Source organism: Falco naumanni, chromosome 4 (assembly GCF_017639655.2).
Source record: "Falco naumanni isolate bFalNau1 chromosome 4, bFalNau1.pat, whole genome shotgun sequence".
Classification (NCBI taxonomy): Eukaryota; Metazoa; Chordata; class Aves; order Falconiformes; family Falconidae; genus Falco; species Falco naumanni.
The window spans coordinates 109,292,580-109,308,922 of record NC_054057.1 but is presented as its reverse complement, the minus strand read 5'-3'; the positions used below and the strand labels follow the sequence as shown (position 1 = coordinate 109,308,922).

Genomic DNA, 16,343 nt, shown 5'->3' with positions numbered 1-16,343 from the left:
CAGGGCAACAACATCAATGCCAGCCATGCCAGACCTGCGCCACCCAAACAAGCCTTTACACTTGAGCTACCACCAGGTAGCAACTACAGTAGGCCCAGAATGCAGCTTTTGGTCAAAAATTTAGGCTACTCTCTTGAGCATTTTCTAAGCTCCAGTGAAAAGAAGATTTCAGCCAGTTAAAACACACTAATTTACAGCATCCGGGAAACCTGAACACAAATCAAGAGCAAGTCACTTGAAATTGTGCAACAGAAAAAGGATCACCTGTTAAAATGTCTTTTCTGTGTAATAACCTGGAGTTATTATCAGTTTGACAAAATCTACCTCCAATCTGTAAATGTGATATTTAAGATAAAATGCTATTCTGTTGTCTCTTTTTAAGAAAAAAAACCCTTGTTCCCATTTGCAGGCGAGGTTCAGAACTCTACCAAGATAACAGCACTGCTTACAGGGGGTTCCGTGACCCAAAGCATAGCTGAAACAGCTTATTTAAGAACAGATTAATTTCAATGAAAGGATTGTTGTGGGGTTGTAGGCAGGTGATTATGACCTTACTCTTAACAATTCACCTCATCAGACTCAGCATCTGGCTTAGCAGAGATAAACTTCTTACCCATATTCTGCTGATCTGTTTGAGACAGTGAGGGCAAACAATTTGTTCAAGATTCCAAAACGCATCATCTAAGATTATAAATCATCTTGTCCTAGACCTGTACTGCTTTCTTTTAAAAAATAAGAAAATATGCACTTTTTGGAAAGTCTTCAGCCTAGCCTGACTCATAATTGCAAAATCCAGACAACCATTACACGCAGCTAATAATGACTCATGCTGAAGAGGGACTGCATCAAAACCAAGCCATATTCTGTTCCTCTATTGTAAGGCTGGCTGCATGCTTTGGTAGGGAGGCTCTTCTGCCGCTTCCTGCTGGGTATTGTACTGTAAGAAGGCAGCCTTTACCAAGGCACAGGAAAGGAAGAGAAGACCTCTAAAGAAAGGTCTATGGCATATGTACCCATGCCATTAGCCATATTAATAGAGTGCTCAAGTTTACAATTTGAGATACGTAAGTTCTGATGGCATAATAGCAAGATCAAGAGGGCTGTAGAGAAAGTGACCAGCATCTCTGTAATAAGAAGCCAATGAGAGCAGTCTATAAGAAATATACAAAGAAAATACAAGGCGTTGGCAGACACTTTGTAGCAGGATACCATAACCTTAAAATTATTTGCAATGTATCAATATTATCTACCAACATTCAGTCCTCAAGAAAGACCAATGCAAATTTCATACAGCTTTCATTATACTCTGTTTAAAACTGCGGTCAGAATTTTTTCTAGTCTTCCTTAATGGACAAGATGCAGGGCTTTTCCCATTCTCAGCTGTTTTGTTAAACATCTAACTAAATTTTTTATATAATTCCTTGAACAAAACTGGACTAAGATGTATTCATGTTTACAGGTCAGTATGTCAGGTATAAGTTAAAAAAAAAAAAAAAGCCCCACAAGAATACATGTTTTAAATAAACGCCCTCTTAATATAAAGCTGCTTTTTTTGTTCTACTCTGTATATAAGGTTTAAAAATTTATGACCAAGCTGCTAAAAGTCTAATTTTCTGCTTTGAATTTCTTTGTTTTTTAAAACAATTTTTGTTTATCTAATCTTTTGGAAAAAAACCACTTTGTATAGATCTTGTCAGCATATGCCTGTACACACTGAAATCCCTGTTTACCTAACATCTGAGCCATTTCGCTGTAATAATTATTTTCATGTTCCACTACTGATAAGGCCTTATGTTGCACATAATATTATTTTGTTTCAGTCAGTAAATTATTAGAGAGCCCAAGGAAGGAAAGAGACTTTGAAATAATGTATTTTAAAGCCAATGAAATTAAACCATAAATTTAGAGTTAATGTACATGAGTACAGGGAATATAAATCCTTGCAAGTATCTTGCTGAATCAATAACAAAAACAGTAACTTAGCTGGAAAGCAAAGAAATAAATATTTGCTCATGTACATGCTTTCTTTTTTAACCCCTAAGAGTCTGGCTTCCCCCTCCTTCAGAACAAGACCCAGAGGTAAGTGCAGAACATTCAGAGACCATTATTACCTGCAGCTCGATGACATGTCTTACTTAAACATTAAAATATGCTTACCTCCTCCCCACACAGAATACTCACTCTAATACATCCCGGTTGAACTGTTTTTGTCGATTTCCCAGAAATTCTCCAATCATCTGTCTGCTGAGACCTTTCCTTTGCAGGAGAAAGTGGGCAACACCAACTGGAGTGTCTGGCACAAAACCTCGCTCAATTAGGTACTGGACTCCTTTTTCAGGCTTTCTGAGGAGAAATGAGAATGCAAAACTATTAATTTTCTTCCTTTGGACCCGAAGGCATTTGATTAAAATTTTACAACAATTTTGCCAATCACTTTTAACTAACATACTACTAGTACGGGCTAGTATGGTTTCAGGATAAATGTAACCATCCTGTAAGAACATACTGTTCACTGTTAATAGCTTACTAGCTTTGAAACACATCTTTGCATGTTATTACACATTTCCCTGCCCCATAACCCTTCCAAAGAGATGCTTTATATGCAAGCAGCTTCAGGCATGAAAGTCAAAACACTTGTCAATGCAAAAGACAAGCCCAACATCAGCTATTAAATGCTCCTGCTGCTGGGAGAGATGTACCTTCCAGAAACTGAACTAAAAAGCTGATGCTGAAAAACAAGAAGCAAAGAAAAACAAAAAACAACCCTGACCTCCCATCCCCCTGCTGTCAAAAGTTAAATTTACTGAACAAAAAGATCTGAAGAGGTGTAACTTGCAAGATGAGAATACAAAAAATAAGGGGAAAAAATTGTCAGTCATGCCAAAAGAAGCAATTAAACATAGTGGCACTCCCATCTAATTTAGGTTTTTTTCTTGTCCTTTAACACACCCATTGCCCCATATTTCTTTGCCTCAGACAAGCGCCTTCATAGTTTCTGCAGTATTTTACATCTCTTTATATGTCACCTCCAGAGTTAGCTGTAACCATTTTTGATCTCAAAACAAAGCAAGCTGAAGCTACTGACTTTAACATATTAAGAGGTGTGTGCTGGGGAGAAGGGTTGCGGCTGGAATTGGTTTCTGGCAATAAAATCTACTGCTTATAAAGGCAAATGCTGCTTATGTTTCAAAGTGATGTAAAATTCCCCTTAGAGCACACGTTGTGCGCTGCATCTTCCAGCAGTGTGATACAACAACTATAATTTCTGTTAAAGATACTAAAGGGAAATCTTTAAAGAACCAGTAAGTCCATCGTCATCTTTAGTTTGTAAGAAATTATAATATAATGTCCACCTGTAAGAGCAAATCATTTGCAGTATGCTGGATGACCTGAAAGATATTTCCTTTAAGGCAAGCAAAATCAATTTCAAAGGACAAGGTGACTGTACTATTTTTACACAAGGTTGATCATACAACCATAATCCTTCCTCAGGGTTTTTAATTGCAAATAACATTACTAAATACATCACCATTCACTTCTCCTATTCTTTTACATTACACTATTATACACTTAATACCCTATTAAGAGCTAGATAGATCAGAGGAATATCTATAATTTAATCAACAGGGAGTTCTCAAATCTCAATTTCTTGCATCAGGCTTTGTGGCTCTTTTCATCTGAAATAAGATTAACATATGATCATCTTCTAAATACAATCTTGTAAAATTAATCTCCATACTCAAAAAGTATCCTTTTTCTTGTAAGTAATATAACTGCTACGTTCATATGCTTTTGAGTTGTATTACAGAATTCTTGATCCTTCTGAATTTGAAATCATGGCATCCAACAAAACCAGGAATAGTTTTCTCCATGCCCCTTGTTAGTGAGTTACATTTGTCATTAATATTCAGAGCGATAAAAACCCAGGAGAGTGCCTCTCCACCAATTGTCTAAACAGAAAACAAAGAACACTATCAAAAAGCACAACTTGATCCAAAGATCACCTTTACTCAAGATACAGAAAATGCTGGATCATTACGCACTGTACTAAACCACAACTTGAATTCTTACTATCCCCATAAACCTGAACATTTAAAATCATCACAAAGGTGACTAATTTGGCATAAGCTCCTACATATTTGTATTTTACATAAGTCAGGGTCTCCTTTTTCACATAAGAAGGTCTGCTTCTGGTTCAGCGATATGACATCACTTCATTCAAATACACTTCAAGCCAGGCTAGGTAAGTCTCCAAAACAGACTAAATCCACTTAGCAATACACTGGAACCCAAAAGCTCTTTTCCCATTGATAGTTTCTTCATGCTGAAGTGAAGCACCAGGAAGTTTTGCAGTCTAGGATTATTTGAAAGTAGTCCATTTTGTTACAAAAGTTGTAACACAGAAGCAATGTAAACTCTGAACTGTAATAACATGAAAGTAGTACCTGAAAACTCTGAGCTGTAAGAATGAAGACTACTCATTCCCTATTTGGTAAAACAAACTGTAGTAGTAGTGGCATACACTTCAGAGTAACAAACCTGGAAGAATCATTTCCACAGTGAACAAACTTTGTTCCTTCTAATTCATGGCCCTACCCACTGAATTTGCCAACTAGAGATCAATTAAATTGTGTCATATTATTTTGAAATCTGCCCTTTAAAAACTGTTAACTTTGTGGTTCTGTTCTAGAAAGAAACTGCAAACCTAGAGAATGACCTCAACTGAAGAGCTACTTGTGGGCTGACCCCAGCCAACAGCCAAGCACCCAGACTAAGCCAGTACAGAGCTACTGCTAAAAATAAAGAACTCAAGAATTAAGGGCTTCTCTAGAGAATTGCTACTACCTGTTGAGATGAGAATTGTAACTTTCCATAATGTTACTTGGATTTTTCTTTGAAGGTTCTGATGATAGTCATCACTACAATGGGGATAAAGGATTTGTTAGAGCAAGCACTAGCAGTGTAACCTACTTAACGACAGAACCTACAGCTTCAGGTCATCTTTTGCTACCTTGCCTCAAGTTAATGACAATCTACAATAGAGTGTATTCCAAAGGATGGCATAAAGGGCAAGTAGCCAGAGGCAGCTGGTACCACTCTGTAGTTGTTAGGGTATCACTTGCTAAGCAAGGCAGCCTACCATGTTTTCAGTTTTCCTGTTATCAAAGTGAATGCTCTTTGGCTCACAGGTGAACTCTGAAGGTTAAAGGTTATGTGGGCACGTGCATAAATAAAGTTCTAAATAAAATAAATTTCTGTGGCTAAATGTGGGTATTAAATACTACAGGTGAAAAATTTTCCTATCCAATGGGCATCTCCCTGGTTTCCCATTCAGCTCATAAATGATAATTCTAGTTTCTGTTCTCGAAGTCTAGCTTGCCAACAAAATGTCTTCATATTTCTGTTTTTGATGATCTGAAACCTTGAATTCATTCAATACTCTTGACCAAGAAATTGAATTTAATATGAACTACATTTTACTAAGCAGCTTACTGGAAGTATGCGCTCTCGCTCTCTCTCTCTCTCTCTCTTTGCCTTCTAAGCTAGGGAGGTTCTGCGGAGTTTTATTGCTGTTGTAAGCTCCCTCCAACCCTGACAGCAGGTATGACGATCATGGATTTCACATGAGATAGGACATCTGACATGTTACCCTACTCAGATATCCTGCCTACTCAGAACTGAGCGTAGAGCTTTTTGTACTTACAACTAAGAGTCTTTTGTGATTAGGAAAACTCCCAGTATGGCTTGTTAATTACACCTACCAATAACAGGGAAGATGAGAAGTCTATAAATAGCAATCACGAAAGCTGCGTACACAGAGCATTTATTTTCAGATTTGAATACATTAGCTAATATCAAAATGCATCCTCTGAAGCTAGCACCTTACACAGCTGATAACATACATATTTAAAGAACTTTTGGTATTTACAGGATTGTTTCCAAAAATAAAGTTTAAAACTGTCTTCTACCTAAAAAAAAAAAAAAAAACCAACACAAAAACACCCAACCAAAACAAATCAAAAGAAATCTACTCAAGAAAAAGAAATAAACAACTAACACAAAAGATGCATACTAACATATTTACATAGGATTCTCAGATGTTACACAAAGGGTTAAGGAATTCTCCAGAAACTGATTAATAACAAGACCTTTAGGATGGTTTAAAGTGACTTTTAGGGGAAAAACATAGATGAAGAAAGTAATGCAAACTTCAGAACAACAGATGAAAACAGTACATTTTAATAAGCCTGCTTCTTAGAGTACTGGTCATATCCAGTAAAATTTTTGACTTTGTGTGTTCCTGAAGACAGGCTGAATCCTGCAGCAATTTCTGGAAAATGACATCTTTAAGAAGAAGTGCGTGCCAGAAATGAATAGCACAAAATCACACACAGACATCAGTTAAAAAAACAAAGAGCAGAAAAGCCCCAAACCCTCCCCTCCCCAAAACCCCATTCCTAAAAAGCCAAAACAATAGCAAACCCCTGCACATCACTGCCATTTCCCCTAGTCAGTATTACACCTTTCCTTCCTGTGCCTAATACTAACTAGTAGGAGATGGCTTATTTACTCAGCAAGCTCTACATGCACTACTGAAAGCGTAGATTCAGTGTAAGTTCATATAACTTGCTGACATTCATGTAGATCTGATTAGAGTGGTCATTTGTTGGGAGTTTCTAGATGGTGAAGCTGAAGAGGTTCTGGGTTTTCTTCCTTTAATAGCTATGCAGGTTGAATTTGGAAAAGTCACAAAAAGGTCTGTATGTTTAAGAGTTTTGCTAATCTAAGTGATGGACCAGGCTCTCCTAAGAATGAGTTCTCCTTTGGAGTATGGGGTAGAAAAGAAGTACAATAAATAGGGTAATGATATCAAAGTTGGGACATTTCTGAGAGAAGTATCCCCTACCCAAGTTAGGAAAATATAGAAAGAAAAAAAAAAAGTTTCTCATTTGAAACCCTAAATTTATATAAGCAGCACAGAATCTTTAGAAAAATACTGCATCCCTAATATTCCTGTTATCATAAGTGAATTAGTAAAGAAAGCAGTGATACAGAAATCTACAATTCTGAATGTGTCATTATTTGTCTCAATTAATTTTCACCTGGTTGGAGGAATCACTGACAGACAACTTTAGGATACATGTTATTACAATCATTTACACCGTGTGCAACTAGCTGTCGCAGAAAATCTGTATTGCCAATGATAAACCCCAGCCCTAAAGCTCCATGAATTACTAGATATGGACCATCAAAATCACAAAATTCCAGTCCCTGGTTTGACATTACCTCTGCTTGAATTCTCTTTTCAAAGGTGCTCAAGACCTGCCAGAATTTGAGAAAACAGGAAAGCCACGGTCAGAAACAGCTCCTCCTTTGAAGAAGGGAAGCATAACAGCATCTGCTGACTAATTTCCCAAGTCAGTTCACAGCAAATGTGCTCACACACCCCAACAGGTAGTGTGGGATCAAGGACAAACACAGAGGTTTCTGTTTAAGCCACAAAAGGAAACAGTTAGAAATACACTGAGGAAACAGTTAGAAATACACCACCTTATGCTGTTGTGGGACAAAGTAATACCAGATTCCAAAGGCTGGTGGTACTTCGGAAATAAGGCTTTGTATTACCTAAGTATTCAAAACATTAGGTTTAAAATTATAGGAAATACTATGTTTGAAAAAAAATGTAGAATTAATGAAATTTCCAATTTTGAAATGAAAAAAATGAATTTGGTAGAGGAAAACGTTTGGTCAGATTCTAGATGGTAAAAAAAAAAAGAGATCAGCACAGACTTAGCATTTGCTGTTATCTACTAGACTTACTGGTACAGCCAGTCTTACTGCAGAACACATTAACCCCAGTTCTGTAGGCAGGTGAGCACTTCAGTGGCAGTGCCAGTACTGGCACCAGTCTCTTCACTCATTCCTGTTGCTGGTTTAGGACTTCCTGACAAACTGAACTAGGAGAAAAAAAGGGGGGTTTATTGTTTTGTGTATGTGGGGGATTTTTTGTGGGATTTTTTTGTGGTGGTCTATTTTGGGTTTGGGTTTTTTGTTTGGTCGGTTTTTTAAATCCAGTCAAGCTCCTGCCATAGCTGCACAATCAGCTGTACTAACCAAGCCACAGTGTGGATAAAATGCCCGTGTCCATGCTGGCCAACAGAAGAAGAGAATAGTGATCACTACCTCAAAAAGAAATAAACAACAAAACCACAATACAAAGGTGTATAAAGCCCTCCCTATTTCTGACTTGCTAAACATGTAAAACTTACAAGCACCCAAACCCACATTAAACCTTAATATTTCCTTTGAGATGCTCAGACAATAACAGAGCTGTGAAATGGAAACATTAATAAACAAACGAGCCCAGGAAGCAGCTTGCCCACGTCTAGATTTCCAATACCCAGCAATGCCAAAAGTATCTTTTGAGGTAAACTAGGGATTTATTACACAATGTAAACAATGACGACTGTACTATTCTTACAGCTGAGACAAGGGGGATAAAGCTAGCCTGACCGAAAATGAGAAGCTTGGTGAAATATCCAGAAAGAATGCCAGTATTTCTGAGGGCACATCTATGCTTTTTGGTTTCTTGTTTACATTTAGGCACACATAAGTGCTACACTGAAAGGACTCTAAGCTGCAAGAATCTAGAAAACAAGCAAACCAAAACTACAAACATTTCTTAGAGGCTGTCAACACTGCAAACAGAAACAGTTCACAAACATGCTGCTGCCAAAGAAATCTTTTCATGTTGGGGGTGGAGAATTTACTGCCAACTATGATGCCAACCCTCTGTTAAAAAAAAAAATAAATCTTCCTTGCTTTTGATACTAGAGATCACATTTTTAAAATATTTACAGTTATCACAAAACTAAGCATTAGTTTAACGTTAAAATCCAGAGATGACTTTTTCAATAGCAAGAATCTAAGAATTTTCTTAGAATCATTTAAGAAGATAAATATTTTTAAATAGCCAAATTGGCAATAACAAGCTAGTTGAACATTCTCCTCAGCCTGCCAGGCACTAAATTTTGTTTCAATGGCTGTACTTCTTTCACTTATGCTGAATATCCTACTGCTACCGCAACAAAGAGAATCACTGTGTCTATTTTAAACCTTCTGGGAAAAAAAGAAAAAACCCAGTATCCTTAAAATATTACCCAAACTAGTGCCGAAACAACTTGCCAGGGTTCAGTCAACTATGCAGCAAGGCAAGAAGGGGACTGAAAGGAAGAAAACGAGAGAAAACTGGGAAGTCTGAGCTGCAACATTCTCATGTTACACAACTGTTTAATGAAGAGAAAGAAGAACTAGGTGTAAATTGCATCTTCTGGTAATTACAAGAAAGAGTCCCTGGGTCAGGAAAACGAGCCAAGAAACAGCACATTTCTCACAGCTTCTCTGCATCTCATGGAAACGGGGAGATAGTTATTCACATTATTTGGACAGGAACCCTATGGTTTCTCCCCCAGTGGGGATGACTTCTCCTCACTACATTATGATATGTTAATCTTCTCAGGTTCATTCAAGACCAAACCAAAAACCTACCACCACAGATGTGAAGGTCACAGCTCACTTGCAATTACACCAAATTACCTGGAGTAACCTCCATTCAGTGAAAGTTAATTTATACACAATGTCACTAACAAAGGAATTTACTAGGAAGTGATCTCAGTGCCCAGTTCTGTTTGGTGGGGGAGCAAAATAAAGAGAGGAAACCCTGTAGGCAAGGCAACTGTTCTCATAAAATTGGGCAACTGACCTAAACAGTTCTAACCATTACTTCTGGTCTGATCAATTAGTTTCTTCATGTCACCATTTCCTAGTAAAGTGCTAGAAAATTATACATTAAACATTATTACTGCTACTGCATGTTTAGGCTTGCCTGAAAACTATCACCTCAATCAGAGCTTATTAGAAAACTAAACAGTATATAAAAGGGTCGAAGCAGAAAGCCTAGGTTATTCTAATAAAGGAGGGGAAATAGAGTTTAAAGCTATTTCAGAAACAGATCTTTTTCTGTATGAGAAGCATCAGCCCTGAGGAACAAAGCAGCCAGCACAGTGGAGAGGCACACCCCGAGCAGTTGCAATGCAGTAGCTGGACATGTCCTTGCTAGTAAACCCAATCCTGAGTCATCATGCCATAGCAGATTCTGTAGCTCCTTGTTATTCGCCCTCTCCGCAGTGGACAGTCTACTCCCCACCCCCCGCCCCGCTTCTTCCTTCCTTGCAAGAATGAAGGAAATATTTTACCTAAATAAATGGAACAAAATACTCTTTGAGGATTTTCTCACCTCCTCTGACCCCACTGCACCTCTGCATTTCTCAGAGTAGGGAAAAGAGTGTGTAGCTGCCAGCAGAGCAAAATATACTCCACTTTGAGACAAGATACATGAAAAACCTGCTGGCTCTCTCAGAACTATTTGCCAGGGCTGAGTATTACATTCATGTTTATGCAGCTGTAGTCAGGAATGACACAGTAAGATGACTATGTCCTTGAAATTGAGGAACAGTCCCTATCTTAATGTTTTCTAGTGCCCCTGCCCTAAATTCTCCTTCCACACCCTCACCCCAGTTACAAATAACAGAAGTACTTCAGCTTCAATTTCTGCAACTGTGCTGATTGCAAATGGGAAACACTGACACATTTAAAATGGATACCTTTCAGATTGGCAATGCAAAAATACTGTTTAAAGATACACAGGTTTTTAATTTCCAGATCCACCAAACTTCAATTCAGTAGATAGATGTGAATTGTTAAACAAGAGGAAAGAGTCGGTGCCCCCTTCTCTCTTCCTTAACTCTTCTTCCCAGGGTTCCTATGCAGCCTTCCCAACTCCCTGTTCAGACTGTCCTCTGTATGCCTGCAAAGGCAGCTGCTCACATTTTTCACCTGCAAAATTTAGTCACTTGAGATTTGGGGGTGGGGAGTGGGATGGGTGGGAAGGAATTAAAATTCTGGCATCCAGAGTCATATCAGATGCTTGTCTGGGAGCTGCTCACCCAGTCAAATTCCTCCATTCATAGGGTCATTTTCTAATAACTGACCACATCCTGAGCACGCACCCAGGCATTGTTAGAGCAAACCAGTTACCGATTCCTGGCACGTAGCAGCGGGAGGGAGATGTGTGCCCGGAATGCGTAAGGGCAGGCGGAGCTGGCGGCGAGGATGAGGTAATGGCTTTTGCATGGTTCCAGGGACACTCGCACACAGTTACCGCTGGTCATAGCGCAGCCTTTCAAAAGCTAAATTTGCTTTCAACATTTGGTAAAGTTTGTACTTTCTTTTAATGGCAATAAAGGGAATCCTTGTGCCTGTATTTGAAATTGGCGCTCATATACACTATTGGTTGAATCCAGTGTTATTCATTTTGGCTGGTTTTTATAGGCAGGACATAACGTATGCTAATCAAAGCACCCTTTTTGGAAAAAAAAGGAGGAAAATCGGGTCCTCGGGGAGAAAAGATAAAACACGTACAGAACAAAGCAAAACACACAGAGCACTTTTTATTTTTTTTTCCTTTGGGTGTTCTCACTTAGGGCTAAATGTTTTCAGAAATAATGAGAGTCATGCTAAGAACATTCTTCTCTTCTTACTAACTCCTCGGCATGTTAGAGGACAAGCTACATGGAGCGCTTTGATTTTAATTTTTGTTGGAACCATCTGTGCCTGAATAATCTGCAGTCCAGATGTTGTAAGAACAGTAAAGTCCCTCTCAGCACATACAGGAGGATGGCAAATGGCTGTGTTGCAAAATCCTGAACAAGCCTCTTGTCTCCCCCTTCCTCTTTCTACTGAATCACAGAAGATACACAATTTGCAAAGATACTAGAGAAGAGCTGACATAGTAAGAATTAGTTCAAAGGTAAACAGAACCAACTCCGTTTGATTTACACATTCTCCTTCCTACTCATCTGCAACTACAGAGTCTAAACCAATTAGAAATGTTTCCAATAAGCTTTCAACATAAAATTTTAAGAGGGACAGTCTAAAACTAGATGTTTTCAGACCAGATGTTAGAATGCTGAATGGATGCCACGACACCTGACTAAAAGCAATACAGTAAATATGTTCAATGTCTTATGTGAAATTAAGCATGTGATTGATGTAAATGGAGCAACATCAGACTAGTACACCTATTACAGTATTTAAACTTAATGGATACTTGTGAAACTTCTTTTAAAGAAAAATAATTAATAATATCTGGCAACTTTTATGGATTTCAAATAGAGAAAAAGTTTGCAGTACTTTCTGAACGTAAGTGCTTAGGAACCCAAATCATCTTCAATCTCTACCTACGTATAAATGATGGAAACAGCATACCTCTGCGGAACAGTTCAAGCTGCTTTCATGGAAAATGAAAAATGTGCCTTCTCACAAATATTACTACTGTGTGCCTCAGACCTCCAACAAGTATTTAGCTAGAAATTGTAATTTGCAATTTTGTATTTGGCATAATCCCACCAGCACTCACCAAATTCCTCTCATATCTGCTTAGTAAAATAAAGAAATATTTAAATTAACATTCCAAGGAATCTGGACATGTTTTAAAAAGTCTGCTCCTGGACTGAGTACCCAATTCACATCAATAGTGATTTTTAAATTTTTAATAAAATCATCCCCATCATGTAATAAATGAAGGCAATAGGGCTTTCAGGGCTTACAGGTCAAAGGATGATAGATCACTGCATAATGCAAACAGATACTCATGCCTTTCTAGCTCCGTCAGTAAATCCTTGGAGAGAACTTTGGAATAGTGGGGACTTTGATAACAGCCTGTTATAAATGAAGCTACAGAAAACTCTTCAAAACACTATGCTGTAACGGACCATGGACACATGGGTAACAGTCTTCCATCTGTCACTACCCTTTCCAGAAAGCAAAAAAGGACAAAAAAGGGGGGCCGGGGATGAAAGGCATCTGGGAAAACTAATTGTAAAAATATTTATCGCCTACCCTCTGCTCTAGAAAAGTGGTGTTATGTTAATTTACCTCCAAGATGTATGTGTAAGATTAGGCCACAAAGCCTTCAACAAAACACTACACAAAATTAGCCCTCAACAGAATTCTGCTACAACATAAAAAGCAGAGCAGCACGGTGGTGATGGCCCACGAGCTGTACTTCAGAGTCACTTTTTGCCAGAAATTGGCACCAGCACGACTGGCACCTGTGGCAAGAAATCACAATGCCATAGGAACACTGCTAGGTGACAGGACATTTGACAGCATCTTCCAACACTTGATATAGCAAAGGAGATACTAAATATGACTCTAGTCACCTAGATTAACAAAAGAGTCTAAGAAATGCACTTTAATCTCCAATATTTTATTGGTACAGTTGAATCAAATTTTCAACCACTCTAATGTTCTCCAAGTTTTGCTGAAAACACTTTACTAATACAGAAAGCATTTGTACCCCCCGCCCAAGAGAACGCTGAATAATCACTACACTGCACTATTTGACATGGCCCAGTTGGGCACGCCACTGCAGTTTAAGGAGGCAGGAACTGAGGGCAGCGTTATCAACAAACATACCTGGTGGCCACAAGCACTTGGCAAGGAGCCACAGTTACTGCCACCATGACGGTGGCACAACAGAAGGGAATACGGCAATTTACTGCCTACGCACACAGCTGTGCACTGAATTACAGTCTGCTGCTATTGACTGCAGAGCTGACCCAAGGGCAGGCCGTGTTTCCTCAGCCTACTGAGGTTAAACCATTCGGTCCTATTTAATCTGTTAGAACCATCAGTGCACCGATAGCAGAATGAAACCTGAAAATCCTACCAGATTGGGCTGCAATAACTGGTAAGCCTGGTATTTCCAGCCTGCAGTCAAAGCAAGAATAAAATCACAGCCCTTTTTACTTTTTTTCCCTTCTATTTTTTTTTTTTTTTTAAAGCAGCAGTTAAAAGGCCTCTTGAAGCCTTGTTTATAAGCAAACCGGTCTCAAAGGCTGGATTTGCATTGGCAGGGTTTGGAGCCTGCAAAATAAACCTTTCTAGGTAGTGCTTTCCTTCTGCCTATAAGGGAGGAATGGTTTTCAGTGTAATTTCTCCCAGACTACATCCCTTTCAAACTACACTGAAGAAAATGCCTAATTCAACACAGCTGGCCTTACCACGCTTCCCTGGGAGCCTTGCACTCTGGGCATGCACCTGCAAGCCTTCCTTTAGGAAAGCAATGAATGGTAACACACAATCTGACAGCCTATTGACAGGGTAAAATCACTACTGCTGTTCAAAAATAGGAGAATGTACAGAAGCTGTTACTTAGTTGCAATTTCTTTGGCAGAAATCATCCCACTTGGGCAATACTTTATGTTCTAGCATAGTGGATACCACAAAACATCTTTAAAAAAGTATACTAGTTTAATCAACATTAACATTCCAAATTGAGCATCAAGTTATAGCCTGAAACAAATTCTATGGTCAAGTAGTAGAACTCCTAGAAAAATGGTTTTCAATTCCCTATAGTTTTTTCTCTACTATCCTGTGTTCACCATTCTCCAAGGACCTTCATGCTACTCATGTTTTGCATATAATAGCATTTAAGTGAACTAGAGGGCTTCTGCTAAGAAAACTGCACTTTGGCTTCTGATTTTTGTAATGATTTTGGCTTCTATTATTGTAATAGGAAAACCAGAAAAATTATAAAGCAACTGCTGAAATTTCAACTGTGAGGATAGTGACTTTCCATGCTTTAAAAAATTTCATTCTTTCAACACTCCTAGTGAACAAAGCAGAAGTATTTACACTACTGCAATTCATGCACTTCTTTAAGGTTCTAAATTCTTTGCATTTCAGCCAAGCTTCATGTACCAGAAATAAATGACATGATTATTTCTTAATTAAGGTCTGGGAACTTAATTTGCAAGGAAGATTTTAAAGATGCAATGAAATTAACATGAACTTCTTGTAAAACACATCCCTAAAATTTCCTCTGGTAGATGCAGACATTTGGAAGAAAAACTTGACTTCTTGTAATAGGTAACTTCAAAGGCACTACTTTCGGTCCTGCACACAGTCCTTCCGCATGGGTGGAGTACATATCCTCTCAGGAGCTCACTGCCAAGACTTGTACTACTCCTATGCAGCAAGATCACTTAGATGTGTTTCAAGTAACAGCCTCTGTTATTCTCTGTTCCTGATGTTGATTTTTCACTTTCAGCCTCCTACTGACATGGCATGTCACTAGAAGCATCTGACAATTTCCAATGCTCTCATTCATCCCTGCATGCTGCTTGAGCACTTCTTCAATTCACCTCTTTTCTTACACCCTTCTGCAATTGACTCACAAGACTGTATTATCAAGCCTGAAGTTCACTGGTCATTGACTGCTTCAGGCTTAATTACTGTGCAAAAAAACGAGCAAACGCCAAGTCTTTTAAATGTCAGCCAAACAGTACCAGCACCTTCCTCCCCCCCCAAGGATGTTAATATTTTCAAATCTTCTAAAAAAACAGCAAACTGATATAACTTCCTACCCAGTCTACTTTATGAGCAGCAAAAGCTGCAGAGATCCTATGACTTACATACTGCCAGTTGGTTAAAAGGTTCCTTAAAGGCCTACTGACTTTTTACAAAGATAACAAAACAAACCTGAAAGTTCTTACAGCCAAACCTGGCTGATCCATACTTGGTACTGTAATGCACAGCCTCACCTGACAGCTTTAGAAAGCTTTAGCTGTCTGCAACATTACAACATATTATTATGACGAACCACTGACCTATTAATCCAAACAAAACAAATCACAGCACTGCTAGCTGAAAAAAAGCTGTAGAAGATTATGAAGCAAGGTCTATGGCAGCACACTGAAATATCTATTAGCACTTCTGAAGCTACAAAATTTTCATACAAAAATCCTGAAGTACTGTGTAGAAAATTCCAAAAACTTATACAAACACTGTGAGCTGCCAACAGCATCTAAAAGAAAAATAGGGGAAAAGTCTGGCACTTGGCATCTTTCACCTAAGTGCTTTGAGAAGCTTTGTAAGCACTAGTACCAGAAAAGTTTTAAGTAAATTGCACCTGTTCCACAGCAAGGGAACTGGCACACTAGGCATTAAAAAAGCAGTGAAGAAAAACTAGGAATTCTAATGCCAGCTACCCAGCTGTTCTTATCTTCAGATTATGATAGTTCCAATGAGAACTGTTTAACTCCAATAATCTGAATACAGAGTTTGGAGTAGTATGTTATTTTTTACCCTCTGTCATAATATTCATGGTTTTCTACAGACACCTGGGAGTGTCCAAAGAAGAAAGTATTTCAATAAAACAAAGAAACTCGAGTAAGTTATTTTATCAAATTTTAAATTACTCCATACATGGTAAAACT

The 16,343-nt window shown here is 38.4% G+C and overlaps 1 protein-coding gene across 9 annotated transcripts in view; it reads right to left on the bottom strand.

Annotated features, from left to right (window-relative positions):
* The window catches only part of IQSEC1 (IQ motif and Sec7 domain ArfGEF 1), a 351,634-nt gene that overhangs the window by 28,620 nt on the left and 306,671 nt on the right, over nt 1-16,343 (bottom strand). For all 9 annotated transcript variants that reach the window (XM_040593160.1, XM_040593161.1, XM_040593152.1 and 6 more), the window contains one exon: nt 2,182-2,343. In XM_040593160.1, the coding sequence (XP_040449094.1) occupies nt 2,182-2,343 (162 nt within the window). The remainder of the gene's footprint in view (nt 1-2,181; nt 2,344-16,343) is intronic.